The sequence below is a fragment of the Quercus lobata genome, chromosome 10 (genome assembly GCF_001633185.2).
Source record: "Quercus lobata isolate SW786 chromosome 10, ValleyOak3.0 Primary Assembly, whole genome shotgun sequence".
NCBI classification, from domain to species: domain Eukaryota; kingdom Viridiplantae; phylum Streptophyta; class Magnoliopsida; order Fagales; family Fagaceae; genus Quercus; species Quercus lobata.
This window is the reverse complement of record NC_044913.1, coordinates 23,797,555-23,813,602: the sequence shown is the minus strand read 5'-3', so window position 1 is coordinate 23,813,602 and position 16,048 is coordinate 23,797,555. Positions and strand designations below refer to the sequence as shown.

General features: G+C 37.5%; 2 protein-coding genes and 2 non-coding genes across 4 annotated transcripts; all 4 read left to right on the top strand.

Annotated features, from left to right (window-relative positions):
• The first annotated feature begins 129 nt into the window (after positions 1-129).
• LOC115962536 (protein NRT1/ PTR FAMILY 5.10-like) lies at positions 130-4,062 on the top strand. The gene is made up of 4 exons (XM_031081386.1): positions 130-367; positions 455-672; positions 1,716-2,260; positions 3,200-4,062. Exons 1-4 carry the CDS (start codon positions 253-255, stop codon positions 3,990-3,992), a joined length of 1,671 nt encoding a protein of 556 aa, XP_030937246.1. The 5' UTR covers positions 130-252; the 3' UTR covers positions 3,993-4,062.
• A 1,861-nt stretch (positions 4,063-5,923) lies between these two features.
• TRNAD-GUC lies at positions 5,924-5,995 on the top strand. The gene has a single exon. It is a non-coding gene; the product is annotated as a tRNA-Asp (tRNA).
• A 116-nt stretch (positions 5,996-6,111) lies between these two features.
• Positions 6,112-14,891, top strand: LOC115964034 (peptidyl-tRNA hydrolase, mitochondrial-like). Its single transcript, XM_031083321.1, has 8 exons — positions 6,112-6,526; positions 7,147-7,231; positions 7,900-7,967; positions 8,065-8,115; positions 8,232-8,305; positions 14,003-14,061; positions 14,164-14,240; positions 14,333-14,891. Exons 1-8 carry the CDS (start codon positions 6,209-6,211, stop codon positions 14,444-14,446), a joined length of 846 nt encoding a protein of 281 aa, XP_030939181.1. The 5' UTR covers positions 6,112-6,208; the 3' UTR covers positions 14,447-14,891.
• Positions 14,892-15,273: 382 nt separating this feature from the next.
• Positions 15,274-15,345, top strand: TRNAP-UGG. Its single transcript has one exon. It is a non-coding gene; the product is annotated as a tRNA-Pro (tRNA).
• The last annotated feature ends 703 nt before the right edge of the window (positions 15,346-16,048 follow it).

The window sequence follows — 16,048 nt, the reverse complement described above, 5'->3', positions numbered from 1 at the left end:
ACCAAGTAGGCAAAAAAAATGAATAATAATTGTTGTGGCCAAAAAACCAATCATTGAACAATACTATTTTATTATATTTACTACTATTATTTATTTAAAAAATAAAAAATAAATAAATAAAGGCCGAAGCTTGCAAGTTGCAACATGGTGACCAACCAACCATGGCTCCAACCACGAATAAGATAAAAATTAAGCAAAGAAGAGAAAGCCCACACTTCGCTCTGTTTCAAGATTCAACTCGTGGTTCAAGAAATGGCCACTGAAACTCCATTGCTATTAGACACAATTGAAAAGGCCGCAGACTACAAAGGCCGACCTGTCCTGAGATCCAACTCTGGTGGTTGGAGGTCTGCAAGTTTCATCATAGGTAAGGAAGTACATGGTGATTACTTTGCTTTTTTTTTATTTTGGGCATAAAAAATATACATGTATGATGGGTTTATTATACATATAGGTGTGGAAGTGGCGGAGAGGTTTGCGTATAATGGGATTGGCTGCAACCTGATAATGTATTTGACTGAGCAGCTGGGTCAGTCAACAGCCACTGCAGCTGTGAACGTCAACACCTGGTCAGGAACTGCGTTGTTGCTTCCACTCTTGGGAGCCTTCATAGCTGATTCTTATCTGGGCCGCTATCGCACCATTATTATTGCTTCTTGCATTTACATTCTGGTGCGTATCCTTATTTTAGACAAGTAGAATCTAAGCTCAGATTTTGTGCTCTTCTTTTTTTTATCCAACAGAAGGAAATTAAAGTAATGTTACGAACACAATAATTTTCACAACAATTGAATTAACAAGTTTTATTGGCTCTCGTTGTCATTGGACCTCACCATTTTGTCACCTCAAAGTTCTGAAATATTTTGTAAAAAAATTTGTCCTAAGCATTAAGATGGTCTAATGTCTTGATCAACACTTCAACCTGCCATTCTCCAAAAAAAAAAAAAAAAAAAAAAAAAAAAAAAAAAAAAACACTTCAACCTGCCACTTAATTCTTCTTTTTTTTACTTTATGCATTGCAGCGACCTCCTGGCTATCTACCAATATAATCACAGCAGAAAAGCTGGGCCCGATTGGTACATGTGTTTAAAAACTAAAAATTGTTGTTTGAAAATATTTATGAAAATTCGTGTGTGTGAAAAAGTGTATAGAAATACGTGTAACGTTGTTTAAAAACTGAAAATGGTTGTTTGAAAACACAAACCAAACACCCCCTAAGTTGTAAAGATCTCATAGCTGCTGCTCTAAGTGCATAAATAACACTTAGCACTTGTTCACAACCGAAGACCGTCCTGTCACACCTTTACTGATACTAGAAAAAGGAACTCTTCCTACAATGGGGGTGACAAAATGGAGGATATTGCCAAAGTTTAGTCAGTCCTCTCTTCCTCATAAGCCTTTTCATATCTGCATAAGCAAGAATTCTGCTAGGGATTAGTACGTTTTCATAAAAACAAATAGTTCTTAGGATTGTAGTCACAGCAATTTTTTTTTTTTTTTTTTTTTTTTTTTTTGGGGGGGGGGTGGTGGTTGGGGGGGGGGAATGGGGAGATTAAGCATTGTCAGCTCACCTAGGTTTCAACTAGTGGTTCAAAAAGCATGACAAGATAGCATCAGCTTTCAGAACCAACTCTTCCCAAACCAAACAGTAATGTTTCAGCATTATATATATTTTTTAGTTAATTATCATTGGCTTAGATTGGGAATAATTTCAGGGACTGGGCCTGCTGACTCTGTCAGTGCTTCCTTCTCTCATCAAATCTAATCACATGGACACCCTCAAAGTTAGATTATGTTCTTCTGAGCTCCAAGTGATTTTATTCTTCATCTCTCTATATCTAGTAGCAGTTGGGCAAGGTGGATACAAGCCTTGTGTACAAGCTTTTGGAGCCGAAAAGTTTGATGGAGAAGATCCAGTGGAATGCAAAGCCAAAAGCTCATTCTTCAATTGGTGGTATTTTGGTCTATGTGCAGGTACTTTTGTAGCAATGTTGATCATAAGCTATGTACAAGACAACCTTAGTTGGGGTCTAGGATTTGGAATACCTTGTATTGTGATGATCATTGCCTTTGGTGTCTTCTTGCTTGGTACTAGAACTTATCGATATAGTATTAGTATCAAAGAGGAGAAAAACCCATTTGTAAGAATTGGTCAGGTGTTTCTTGCTGCAATTAAAAATTGGCAGACTACACCATCAGAAATAGCATTTGAAGAGGAGGCTTGCAGAACCCTGCGACACTATGATTCTGAGAAATTCCAGTAAGAGATGAATTTTCTTTCTATGCTAATATATTAAAAGGAAAAGGGCTATACAAAAGCAACAAAAAGGTTGAATAAGGAATTGTGATAGATTTTTATAAGGATTATATGCACTGTTATTTCAGCAGAGTCACTACATGCTTAGCTAGATATTCCTACTACACCAAAAGATAAGAGTTGGAATTTTATGTATAGATGTGCATGGTAATATGATATAGAGTGAATCCTACTTATGGGAGAAGAGTGAACTCCTAGAAGAACATTCAGTGGATTTTATTCTTACATGTTATAGAGTTAAGCATAATACCAAGAGAGAGAAAAATGATATATTTCTTTGAAAATAATGCAAGGATTCAACGCACAAATCAAAGATAATTTGTGTGGTTTAGGTTGGTGATTTTTCGAAGCTACTCAATCATTTTTCATGTGGCGTGTATAATGTCTCTATTTCATTTTTCTTGATGCTCTTTCAGAATATGGACATTTTATTTCATGAAATCAAATTCATCAATTATTTCTAGTAATCTTTTGTGTTAGAGATACATACACTGCACGTATAGCTACTACATAATTCATTTTGCCTATGCTCCTAGGGACATAAACTCAGTTTCCTAGAGAAGGAACTCTACATGATGGCATTGACACCTAAGAAATCCTTGTAATATCACTAAAATTACTTGTACCACCGGACTATGGTTCCTTATTAGGATATAAGACTTCACTATGCCACAAGGAACTTCTACTTACCAAAGAAAAAAAAAACAATATCAGGAACTTCGATTATATTACTAATAAAAAGAGTCATACATCCAGTTTTCCAACTAATGGACAAGTCTTGCTCCTCTTTCAGTTGAAACAACGTTGGTTTACTTAAACAACTTTTAATTCCTTTCATAGATCTAAACTCATACAGAAATATTGGGATCCTCAATGTGGCAGATTCCTTAACAAAGCCTTGCACGGTAAGGTTTGTACTGTCAATCAAGTTGAAGAAGCAAAGGCAGTTCTTCGGCTTGTTCCAATCTGGGCTACTAGCTTGATTTTTGCTATTGTGACGGCACAGACTGCAACTTTTTTTACCAAGCAAGGTGCCACCCTTGACCGAACAATTTTTCTTGGCTTTGAGATACCAGCTGCCTCACTACAATCCTATATTGGTTTGTCCACAGTTCTATTCATTCCCATGTATGACTGCATTTTTGTTCCTATAGCAAGAGTTTTCACTAGGAAACCATCTGGGATAACTATGTTACAGAGAATTGGAATTGGGATGCTTTTATATGCTATTTGCATTGTAGTTGCAGCTTTAGTTGAAATAAAAAGGCTGAAAACTGCTAAGGAATTTGGGCTGATTGATATGCCACATGTGACTATACCAATGAGTGTGTGGTGGCTTCTTCCTCAATATGTTCTGTCAGGCATTGCTGAGGTTTTTCTCATGATTGGTCTTCAAGAATTTTTCTATGATCAAGTTCCAATTGAATTAAGGAGCATGGGTCTCGCTCTTTATCTCAGCATTTTTGGGGTTGGAAGTTTTTTAAGCAGCTTTCTTGTCTTTGTCATTGAGGAAGCTACTAGTGGATTTGGCATAGATAGTTGGTGTGCTGATAATCTTAATCGGGCACATCTTGACTATTTTTATTGGCTACTTGCAAGACTCTGTGCAATTGCATTCACTGCCTACTTGCATTTTGCAAAATCTTATATTTATAATAGACAAAGTACAATTTAAGTACGATATATAAGTAAATTGTTGTAAACTACAAAAAATTATTAAGTGTTCAAGAGTACAAAGATGTGGTATTCCCTTCTCTGAGTTCTCTCACATAAATGGTAAATTTCACCATAAATTTAATTAGCCTTATCACACACACACACTATGTGAGTGCTAAGAGGCTTTTTTTTTTTTTTTTTTTTAATAAAAAAGGTTTTTCTTTTTCATCTTAATTCGGGATTAATTCGAGGTTTATGTATTTATCTAGTGAATTTTATGCGTTTGTCAATCACTAAAATAAATAAACATGAGTGTGATATTGTGATGAGACTTAAATACAAAATAAATAGATACCAAAATAACATTAAAGTTGTCATTATTTGGTGTGTGGGTGGATTCATTTTTCTTCTTTGTTTATTATACACCACAACATATACACCTTATATATTTTCTTAAAATAATGTATTTAACAAATTTGGTCACATGGTATTGTACTTATAATAACATGCATTAATTTGTCCTGAAATTACACGCTATGAGTTAATTGCACAAAATCAATAAGTTAATAGCATAAAGTAAAATTTCAAAAAAAAAAAAAAAAAAATTTGAGTTAAGAACGATAGAAAATTTATGAAGCTATATCTTTGTCTACAATGGGAAGGAGAAAAGCAGGAAAATCCTCTTAAGGCTCTAACCATATGGCTCCTTAGCAATACTGGCTAACATTTGTACACTATTACACTTTTAGGAATAGCATGGAACAAATATAAGAATGGCATCAGAGGGAGTATGGGCAATGGCGAAGCTACGGGGGACCATAGCTAAAGCAGGTGCTCTTCACTATGAAATTTCTAGAAAATGTACTTGTACAATACGAAGAGTCACCAAAAACACCTTCGAGATAGGGGTATTTGTTTTATAATGGTAGCATCTCTTGGCATGAAGACTTCATCAATAAGTTCTTGATTCCATGTACGAGTTGGCTCAGGAATAAGCTCTTACATTGTGGTATACAATGAGGTTTAATACCTTTAAGTGTAATTGGAGTAGGTAACCCTTGATCCTTCCACACATTTATCAACTGTCCATTCCCCATCCTTCATACAGATACACAGCTCCACGCTCTATGAGCTCTCTTGCTGCCAAAATACTCTTCCATGTCTCTCAAGGTGTCAATACCCCATACATCATACAACCCAATTTGACACCATTCCATTTATTTTCATCACGTATGAGGGCATCAAAATGATATTTTGAAAAAAACAGGAAAGATAAATCAACGTCCTAGGACCAAACAGCACATAAGTTTTATATTTATTGTATTGTACATGTACTAGTTTGTCATTCTTTTTTTAATTCTCACGACAGCTTTTCTTACCCCTAATACTAACGGACTTACAATTCTACTACAACTCTTATATAAAACTAATGGGTTCTACTTAGTATCGATAAAAATAAAACAACCCATTACTTTGCGGAATCTGAGTCAGAAGCCTAATAGAATTCTAGAAAAAAAAAAGTATATATATAATATAATATAATATATAAAAAAACATGCTTTTAAGCAGGCCTCCCATCATTTTTTTTTTTTTTTTGGTGGTACCAGTCTCTTTCAATTTGAAACTTAGAATTTCTGTTGAGTTTGAGTTAGGTCTATATATTCACAGGTATATTGCTATACTCTTAATACTTTATTAATTTTGATTTATTTTTTCTATGGAGTATTTGTTTTGAAAAAACAAATTATATGTTTAAACTGTTTATATTTAGATGAATGGATATCTTAATTTGACTATTCTTAACCATAAATTTATAATTCAAATTATATGTATTTTTGAATTTACAATTACCATGCGAGGAGCTGAAAATAATCGAAAAAAATTAGGTTTGAAAGTAATCTACATTTGCAACGTAACATCTCTCACAAGTGTGGAAAGAGAAGCCAACAAGTCGTTGTAGTATAGTGGTAAGTATTCCCGCCTGTCACGCGGGTGACCCGGGTTCGATCCCCGGCAACGGCGTCTCTTTTTTTGTTTTTAAAAGTAAAAAACCTTTTTTTTTTTTTTGAAACCAAAAGTAAAAAACCTTTTTTGAACCCCAACAAGACCAAACAGGGGTTTCAAACTTTAAAAAAACATTCTCAATTCAAACGTCAATAAAACCAAAACCCTCTCTCTCTCTCTCTCTCTCTATATCTCTCCTCATCCTCTTCAACAATTTTAAGAAAAGGAAGTATGAGTTTTGGGTTCGGTGGTTGTTTCAGTAGTATATCATCAATCAGCACCACCACCACACGTTTTGTTCCTATTTGCTACCGTTGGTTTGGTTCTTTTAACCTTGACTGTAACAAAACCCTAATAACTCGTTTGTCTTTGTCGGATTGGACTAGTTCTTCTTCTTCTTTTGCTTCAATGTCAACGACATCCACAACCACCACAGCTTCTTCGCCCACTGAACGACCGGTCGTAGAGTCCCCAAAGCCCAAGCAGCAGCCCTGGCTCATTGTTGGCCTCGGTAACCCCGGCAAGAAGTACCAATCCACTCGCCACAATGTCAGTACTACCTCTCTCTCTCTCTGTTTTATTGAACTTTAAATTTAGCTAAATTTAGTTGCAATGTTCTTTGTTGTAGATTTTTTTATTTCAATTGTGATTGTAATTTCTTTATGCTTATCACACGAAAAGGCGGAAAATAAGGATGTGATCATATGATAATATGACAAGTAAATGAAATTTAAAGTTTAAAATACTATAAATAGATTGGAGAGAAAGCGGAAAACGAGCTCTAGTTCAAATGGCACTTGCTATGTTCATAAAAATCAATAATCGGGTGAAGAATGAGGTCGTGGGTGGTACGTGTGTAATTCACCAACAACTAGGGGAAAAAAATCCTAACTTTAATGAGAGGGGTCCTTAGGATGGAATTCATAGTTTTAGCTGGTGTCTTAAATTTTCGAACTTGGTTAAACAGGGCTGCCAGCATTCCAGTTATCAAAAAAGTTTCTGATATGCATGAGGTTGGGCACTAGTTTTGTTTACTTATTTATTAACAGAAAGCATTATTGGAAATTTTCATAACATGGTGCATGATATATGGCGAAGTGAGCTAGAGCTATCTTGAGTACATTGGGTTGGTGGCGTATGGGATTATAATGAGGTGGGATTCTGGGCAGGTGGGCTTTGAGATGGTGGATGCTATAGCTGAAGCTGAAGGGATATCAATAAGCAGTGTTTCCTTCAAAGCTCTGTTAGGAAAAGGTTTGCCTTCTTTTTGAACTTTTTGGGTTAATTGATTGCACATATAAAATCTGTTAAACAGCCAATGATTGTGATGATGAATTCGGCTTTATTAATCAATAGGCAAGTTAACGCAGTGTGACAATTTGTGTATCTTACTACAATGTGATAATTGTGGTCTAGTTGTCATATTTCATGTTTGTGAGATGCTTGAAGGTGCTAGAAATATTCCTTTTTTTAATCATCATTCACATAATGTTCTCTATAGATGATAGAACCTTCCTTTTAGTATATATTTCTAGGAAGGGGGAAATGTTGGAAATAAACATTTGATGCAGGATTTAACTGGTTTCTGGTTCTTCTATCTTATGATTGCATTGCATCAGTTTGATATAACATGGGGATTAGATTAAGATTCCTACTTAACATTTTCTAGGTTTCTTTTAATTTTTATTTGATGATGAATCTTGTCTTATCAGAGATTCTAAATAAAACCAATCTTGTTTTGAGTTCCCTTGATATCAGAGTTAACATGCTTAACATCCACTACACAGGGTATACCACCTTAAGCCTTAGCAAATGATAGGTTTGAAGCAGTTCCTCATGATGTTTGTTGAGCAGAAATCAGTGGCTTAAAAACTGGTTTGCTTATATATTTAGTGTTGAATTAATACGATTTGATATTTCAGGTTTTATTGGAGATGTTCCTGTTATGCTTGCTAAACCCCAAACTTTCATGAATGCAAGTGGTGAGTCTGTAAGTAAGCTATCTGAAAGATTTTTATATTTATTAATTATCAAGTTCTCTCCTCCAGTTATTTTCCTATGGTTTTGATGAGGATTGGTTGGTGAAGGTTGGGGCTATCGTTTCTTATTACAAGATTCCGTTAAAGCAAGTTCTTGTGGTAAACATCTTGCCTACTACATGCACTTTCTCACAACCTTTTTTTTCTTGTCGATCTTCTTGAGTTCTGATTCACTATTTTTCTGTTCAATCTGAATTTCTGATTTTCTTCTACAGATTTTTGATGACTTAGATTTGCCATTTGCAAAATTGCGGCTATTGCCAAAAGGTGGACATGGAGGACATAACGGGTGATTTTTTTTTTTTTTTTTGGATAAGAATGGGTGATTGTTATGCCACTATAATGTTATATTTCTGCTGATACAAAATTTTTCATGGATATAATTCAGCATCTTATAGAAAAGATAGTTACCATTCTTGAATATAGTTCTTTAGAGTTTGCACTTTTATTTGAATAAACTCTACTTTATACCCTTTTATGTTTGGGTTAGTTTTCAATTTTTGTTTATGTTTAAAATTTTTCAATGCTCATCCCTAATGTTTGACACTTTCAATGTTATCTTTTTGTCTATTACTGTGATTAATGTGGCAGTTAAATGCCATATAAGCATGCAATCCTTATAATGTGTGACAATTGGTTCAATTAAAAATATAAAATATGTCATGTCAGTTAAAAAATACAAGTCATCAAATATTAAATCTCTCAATTCCTCCGAAAAGAAGCCAATGACCTCTAGGTCAAATGATATTTCCTTGTGTTTCCAATGAAGACATTTAGAGTTCAAATTCCTTCTCCTCCACTTAAAAATGTGTCAAAAATTTTCTTCAAAAAGACAAAAGAAAAAAAAGGTTCTCATCTCAAAGTAAACCTCATTGCAGCTTCTCTTTTGCCTCACCACAACCACCTGTGTCTCACCCTATGTGCTTCAAAGCCACTCTCAATCTCACTTGCCTTGACCTTTCACCATTAACCATCTTGTTACTTTACTATCCCAGTAAATCAACCTCCAATTGTTGTTACTTAACTCAAGTCAAATTTCTTAACCAAAATTTAAAAGCCCACACACACCAGATTCTCACTACTAACATCTCACCTAATCCCAAAATCTCTCTCTCCCTATTTCCACTCAAAAATCTATTCAGTCCCCCATTAAAACCAAAATTTGGGTGGGTTTTTCGTGACAGGTTTGGCAACTCATGGTGGTTTTGTTGGCCATGATGACTGGGGCACAGCTGGTCATGGTGACCATGTGGTGGTACAGTGCTGTGCCAGCTTGGCCGTATGGTGATGCATCTTGGGCCACCATGGCCGTGCAATGGGAGAAGGTTAGAAAAAAAGGTGGGTGGGGGGGGGGGGGGGGGGGGAGAAGAAAGTGGGGTGAGCTATATAGATTTTTTTCCCCTGACGTGGTTTAATAAAACTATATTGTTTTGAGCTTGGTTGCCATTTGACAGCCCCATCATTCATGGAAATGGACTGAATGACAACATTGAAAACAATGTAAAATATTATGGATGAAACTGAATTGAACATAAGGGACTGAAATGACAACTAACCCAAATATAGGATGTGTAAAGTGAACTTTAGTCTTTTTATTGCACAGAGTCTCAGGCCTTTAGTCAAAAGATAGACCTTTTGTATCACCTGAAGACCAAGGTTACTGTGCACATAATTCCAGGATTCTGTCTCCTCTTGGACAGAAAAGATTTGAAAAAATCTCCATTGTCCCAACCACAATCCTCCCCATACTGGAAGCAGCTTGTGGCAGTGCAGCCGGGGGTGGGGGCAAAAAGAGGTTTTGGGTCCAAAAGATTGAACATGTCTATTAAGGTTAAGATTTTCATTACAAGTAATATTAGGACAATCAAATTGATTGATGTTTTAGAGGTTCGTCGTCAGGACCAGGGGCTATTGGTAGTTATTAATGTCTTTATGACTTCTTTCTTGGAATGTTAGGGGGTTGAATAACCCTCAGAAGAGAGAGGTTTGTAAGAATCTTTTGAAGGATTGGAGATGTGATGTTGTATGTTTGCAGGAAACTAAGCTTGCTTCTTCAAATTCTGCTCTTGTGCGAAGCTTGTGGGGTAGTCCCTTTGTTGATTGGGCGGTACTGGATGCGGTTCAAACATCCGGGGGGGTTTTGCTGATTTGGGATAAACGGGTGGTCGAGAAAATTGATGTATCTGTTGGTCAGTTCTCTGTTAGTGTTCTTCTTAGGGGAGTGTTGGACGGTTTTGAATGGGTTTGCACTGGTCTTTATGGTCCTAATGCTGATCATCATAGGGCTGCTTTGTGGGAGGAGCTGTCCAGGGTACGGATCAGGTGGAACACAGCTTGGTTTTTATTCGGTGATTTTAATATTATTAGATACCCCTGCGAGAGGCTTGGTTGTGAATCTTTTAGTCCAGCCATGTTCGCATTCTCGAACTTTATTGAGAATAATTATTTAGTGGATCTTCCATTGGACGGGGCATCTTTCACCTGGTTTAAAGATGCTGAGCCGCAGGCTATGTCCCGTATTGACAGGACTCTTGCTTGTGTGGATTGGGTGGATCATTTTGGGAATGTGTCTCAAAGGGTGCTCCCTCATGTTATTTCCGATCATTGTCTGCTCTTGGTGGAAGCTGGTGGAGTGATAGGGGTCGCTGTGCTTTTAAGTTTGAGAATATGTGGCTTAGATCTGAGGGTTTTCTCAAGAGAGTTAAACTTTGGTGGGAGGGGTATAGCTTTTTGGGCTCCCCTAGTTTTGTGCTAGCTCAGAAATTAAAGGCTCTGAAAGAAGACCTTAAGAAGTGGAATAAGGAGGAATTTGGAGATTTGGCATTTAGGAAGAAGTGTTTGCTGGCTGAATTATTGGGTCTAGATGCTAAGGAAGAAATGCGGGGCCTCTCTAATAAGGAAGAGTCCCGTCGAACTCAGGTTAAAGGTGATATTGCAGCTTTAGCTGCTTTAGAAGACTTTTTGGAGACAAAAGTCTCGTGCTTTGTATGTGAAGGAGGGAGATAACAACACTCGATTTTTTCATAGACTAGTGAACTATCATAGAAGAACAAATCACATTAGAAGCATTGTGGTTGATGGGGTCTTATATGAGGACGGTTCTACTGTAAAAGCTCAAATGGTTCAGTTCTATCAAAATCTCTACAAAGAGCCAGATATATGGCGTCCGACTGTGGATGGATTGGATTTTGATTGCATTGGAGGGATGAAAGGTTGGCCTTGGAGAGGGAGTTCTCTAAAGAAGAGGTGATCCAGGTTTTGATGGAGATGGAGGGGGATAAAGCTCCTGGATCAGATGGTTTCACCATGGCTTTTTTTCAAAAATGCTGGAGAGTGGTGGAGGAGGATGTTATGGCTGTTTTTGAGCACTTTCACATATATTCAGTGTTTGAAAGGTCTTTAAATGCCTCGTTTCTCACTCTAATTCCCAAGAAAAATAATGCTATTGATGTTAAGGACTTTCGGCCTATTAGTTTGGTAGGGAGTGTGTACAAGCTGCTGTCTAAGGTGTTGGCAAATAGATTGAGGGTTGTGCTAGATAGTCTCATCTCTGAGTCCCAAAATGCTTTTGTTGGTGGGAGACAAATTTTGGATTCAGTGCTTATTGCTAATGAGTGCCTAGACAGCAGATTGAAGAGCCATGTGCCCGGGGTGGTTTGCAAATTGGACATTGAGAAAGCCTATGACCATGTGAATTGGGACGCATTGTTTTACTTATTGGCTAGGATGGGTTTTGGGGTGAGATGGAGGGAGTGGATTAAGGCTTGCATAACTACTGTTCGTTTCTCTATTATTGTGAATGGATCCCCGGTAGGCTTTTTTGGAAGCTCTCGTGGGTTGAGACAAGGTGATCCGCTGTCCCCTCTTCTTTTCCTCTTTATTATGGAAGTTCTAAGTAGGTTGTTGAAGAAAACTGAGGATTGTGGTCTACTTCGTGGCTTTCGTGTGGGGCCTACTAACTCTATAGGGGTACGCATTTCACACTTGCTGTTTGTAGATGATACCATTTTGTTTTGTGATGCGTCTAGAGATCAGTTGTTGTCCATTAGGCTGGCATTGACTAGCTTCCAAGCTTTTACTAGTCTGAAAGTTAATGCGGGGAAGAGTGAGATTGTTCCTATTGGGGAGGTTGAAAATATAGATGTGTTGGCTGCCATTCTTCGTTGTAGGGTGGGTTGTCTGCCTTTGAAGTACTTGGGTATGCTGTTGGGCACCCCTTACAAAACAGCATCTATGTGGAATCCTATTTTGGAGAGGATGGAGAAGAAACTCTTGGGTTGGAAGCGTCTTTATTCATCTAAGGGGGGTAGACTTACCCTGGTGAAGAGTACTCTTTCTAGCCTTTCTACGTATTATCTATCCTTATTTGTCATTCCTGTAGTTGTGGCTGATAGATTGGAGCGTATTTAGAGGAAGTTTTTATGGGGATCTTCAGAGAAGTGTTTCAAATATCCTTTGGTGGCTTGGGAGAAGGTGTGTTTACCGATAGCTTTGGGTGGTTTGGGGATCAGGAAGTTAGTGCACTTTAATAAAGCATTGTTAGGGAAATGGTTATGGAGGTTTGGGCGAGAAGGCACTCATCTTTGGAGGAGGGTTATTGCTTCTAAATACGGTGAGGGTCAAGGGGGGTGGAGTTCTAAAAATTGTAGAAGGGCTCATGGTTGTGGTCCATGGCGTGGTATTCATGATGGTTGGGAGAGCTTCTCCAACCATGTGTCCTTAGTGGTGGGGGATGGCTCTCGTATTCTTTTTTGGCATGATAAGTGGGTTGGAGATAACACGCTTAATAGGCTTTATCCTCAGTTGTATGTGTGTTCTAACGACAAGGAAGCTTACATTTCTGATGTTCTATGCTACCAAGAGGGTGGTAACGATAGAATCTGGAATTTGAGATTTCATAGGAACTTTCATGAAAGGGAATTAGGGGCTGCCTTATCTTTCCTTGAGTTCATTCAATCTCGGATCCCTAGGGGTGGTGGGAATGACACCTCTCATTGGTGTCTCAAAGGGAATACCCGGTCCTATTACAATATCATTAGGGGTGCAGCTGATTCCAATTTTCCGTGGAAGGGTGTTTGGAAAGCTAAGATCCCTAGGAGGGTGGCTTTTTTTGTGTGGACAGCGGTTCATGGACAAATCCTTACTTTGAATAATCTTAAGCTTAAGGGGCGCATTTTGGTGAATAGGTGTTGTATGTGCCATCGGAATGAGGAAACCGTGGATCATCTTCTCCTCCATTGTCCGGTAGCTCACTCTTTGTGGGTTTATATGCTTCAGATCTTTGGGATACATTGGGTCATGCCAGGCTCTGTGGAAAGCTTGGTGTATTGTTGGAGTTTTTGGCTAGGAAAATTTAATTCAGACATATGGAATATAATTCCCGGCTGTTTGATGTGGATTGTTTGGACGGAAAGAAATCGGCGCTCTTTTGAGGACACTGAGAAATCCTTGGTTCAATTACAAGCTCTGTGTCATAAGACTTTATTTGATTGGTCTAGGTGTTGGGGCTTCTCGGAATGCTCCACTATCTTAGAGTTTATTTCTTCTCTTAGTATTGCTTTTTAAGTTTTTCCTTTTAGTTGTTTTGTTGTTTATTCTGTTTATTGCTTTTCCTTGTGTTCACCATCATGAACACCTTGTATTGGCTTTTGTCTATTTTTTAGTTTGTTTTAATAATATTCTTATTACCTATCAAAAAAAAAAAATATTAACATGAAAACAAAAGAAGAGTAAATAAAATCTCCTATTCTACACCTGAGCCTTAAGGGCACTAACCCACTGGGATGACTCAGACACCAGGGTGTCAAACACAACAATTCCCAATTTTTTGGACTCAGTACACTGTTAAAATATATCTATCTTTTTGTGTTTTAGTATCTGTTTTACTTATGAATGGCTGCTTGTAAGGATGGTTTTACATCTCAACATCCCCACCCAAAAAAAAAGGCTGTTAAAATTAATTCTTATTAATTGCTTTCCCTTGCAGGATGAGGAGTGTCATTGATCACTTCAAAGGGAACCGTGATTTTCCTCGTTTAAGAATTGGTATGCGCTTAAAAGCACTAAGATAATTGCCATTTTGTGTGTGTGTATTGCTAAAAGCTCTTTTTATAACCAATTTGTCATTAAATTGGTAACTTATACTAGGTATTGGACGGCCTCCTGGGAAGATGGATTCCATCAACTATGTTCTCCGCCCCTTCAGTAAACAAGAACGTGAAGAGGTATGTAGAAAGTTTTTCATGGACTTGTAGTGGAGAAAAACATGCAAAATACATTTTGGATTCTAATTATTCAATAAAAAATGTATTTTCAGTTAAATTTTACATTTCAAGATGGGCTGGAAGCAGTTCGAATCCTTTTGCTGGAGGGATTTAATAAAAGTGCCACATTTGTTAACAGTGCCAAACCCTTGGAACAACTGGGTTAACCTTCAGCATAGGTTAATGAGTTTTTGGTGATCATAGACAGGTGGGTCCTATTCATGAAGAAGAATGTGCATCTCAGTAACTGAACATTGCTTTTATGATTTTCCAGATGAAGTAACTATTAGTAGACATTATTTCCAAGCTACCTTGGGAAAAAGGAAATATGGAAGGCACCATGGTGGCTCAGAGACAATCATTCTTTGAAAGAAAGTTATAGCAATAATTTTAATAGGAATATTATGCTTTGTTCTTAATAAGGACATTGTAATATTTTTCATTAGAAATCCAATGGTTTTATACACGTTTTATTTATTTTTATTTTTTTGGGGGGGTGGGTGTTAATAGGATGGTTCTTTCTAACAATTTTTTTATTCTATAGAATTGAGAGTAATATTATGTGGCTCAATTAAAGGCATGGCAATGCCTATGATCTAGAGAACATCTTGTTGCAATTTCTTGCACCTCATCTAAGTGCTCCATCTTCTGGTCTCATAACAAGTTTGTAATATTAGTTTTGCTGATTCAGGAGGGCCAACCAGTCTTTCCAAGGCATTTTCATCCAAAATATGACAAATGAATCCCTTCTTATTGTCAGCATTAAGTTCTTTCTTTTCATTTGTTTTAACTTTTTAACCTTTTTTGTGCATGATTAATAAGTTTATTTTTCTGGTGGTTAAGGCTGCCTATCTACTTCTTCCAAACCTTGCAGAAACGAAAGATTTATGTGTTTTGAGTATTAACCTTCACTTATCAGTTTTTGTAAGGTAGAATCTATATAAGGTCCTATATTATTGTTATTGATATCCTTTGCAGTTTCTGGAAACAAAGTGGGCATTTGGTCTAGTGGTATGATTCTCGCTTTGGGTGCGAGAGGTACCGAGTTCGATTCTCAGAATGCCCCCTTTTCTTTTCTTTTTTCCTTTTTTATAAAGTCCACTTTCTCTTTGCCTAGAAGAGTGTTGAAATTTATACTTTTGTTTTTTTCCTTTTCCTAAAGTCCACTTTTTTTTTGGGGACAAATTAAAGTCCACTTTCTCTTTGCCTTGAAGAGTGTTGAAATTTAGGCTGTGTTTGTTTCATGTAAGTGATTTTCCGGAAAGGAAAATATTTTTAAGTGTTTGGTTGCATTACGGAAAATGTTGTGAAAAATATTTTCTGGTGTTTGGTTGTATGGATGAAAATGTTATTTTCCTACAAACTCCGCCAAACTCACGGCAGCAAACTCCGGCAATTAAAAGCCACAACCACCAAAACACCGCCTCCCCAACAACACCAAAAATCAAAATCATACAGAACACCAAAACACAAATAAAACCCAGAAAAAAAAAATCATATTCCGGTCAAATTGAGAGAAGGAAGAGAGGGAGGACGATCGGTTTTGGGGTGCGACCATCGCGATCGGGGACGACGAATCGGTGCTGCGACTGCGGCGATCAGGGACGACGAATCTGGGTTCGCGATCGGGGACGACGAAGGGTGCGATTCGAATGGCGACGGCGCGATCTCGCAATCGACGCTTCGCGAGATCGCGCCGTCGATCGCGATCAACGGCGCGAGATCGCGATCGACGCGTCGCGAGATCGCGCCGTCGATCGCGATCTCGG

Excerpts from the sequence above, each read along its gene's own strand:
- LOC115962536 (XM_031081386.1), top strand. The coding sequence starts at position 253 with ATGGCCACTGAAACTCCATTGCTATTAGACACAATTGAAAAGGCCGCA. Across the intron at positions 368-454 it reads GTCTGCAAGTTTCATCATAG|GTGTGGAAGTGGCGGAGAGG; the intron begins GTAAGGAAGTAC and ends TTATACATATAG. Across the intron at positions 673-1,715 it reads CTTCTTGCATTTACATTCTG|GGACTGGGCCTGCTGACTCT; the intron begins GTGCGTATCCTT and ends GAATAATTTCAG.
- LOC115964034 (XM_031083321.1), top strand. The coding sequence starts at position 6,209 with ATGAGTTTTGGGTTCGGTGGTTGTTTCAGTAGTATATCATCAATCAGC. Across the intron at positions 6,527-7,146 it reads ACCAATCCACTCGCCACAAT|GTGGGCTTTGAGATGGTGGA; the intron begins GTCAGTACTACC and ends GATTCTGGGCAG. Across the intron at positions 7,968-8,064 it reads TGAATGCAAGTGGTGAGTCT|GTTGGGGCTATCGTTTCTTA; the intron begins GTAAGTAAGCTA and ends TGGTTGGTGAAG.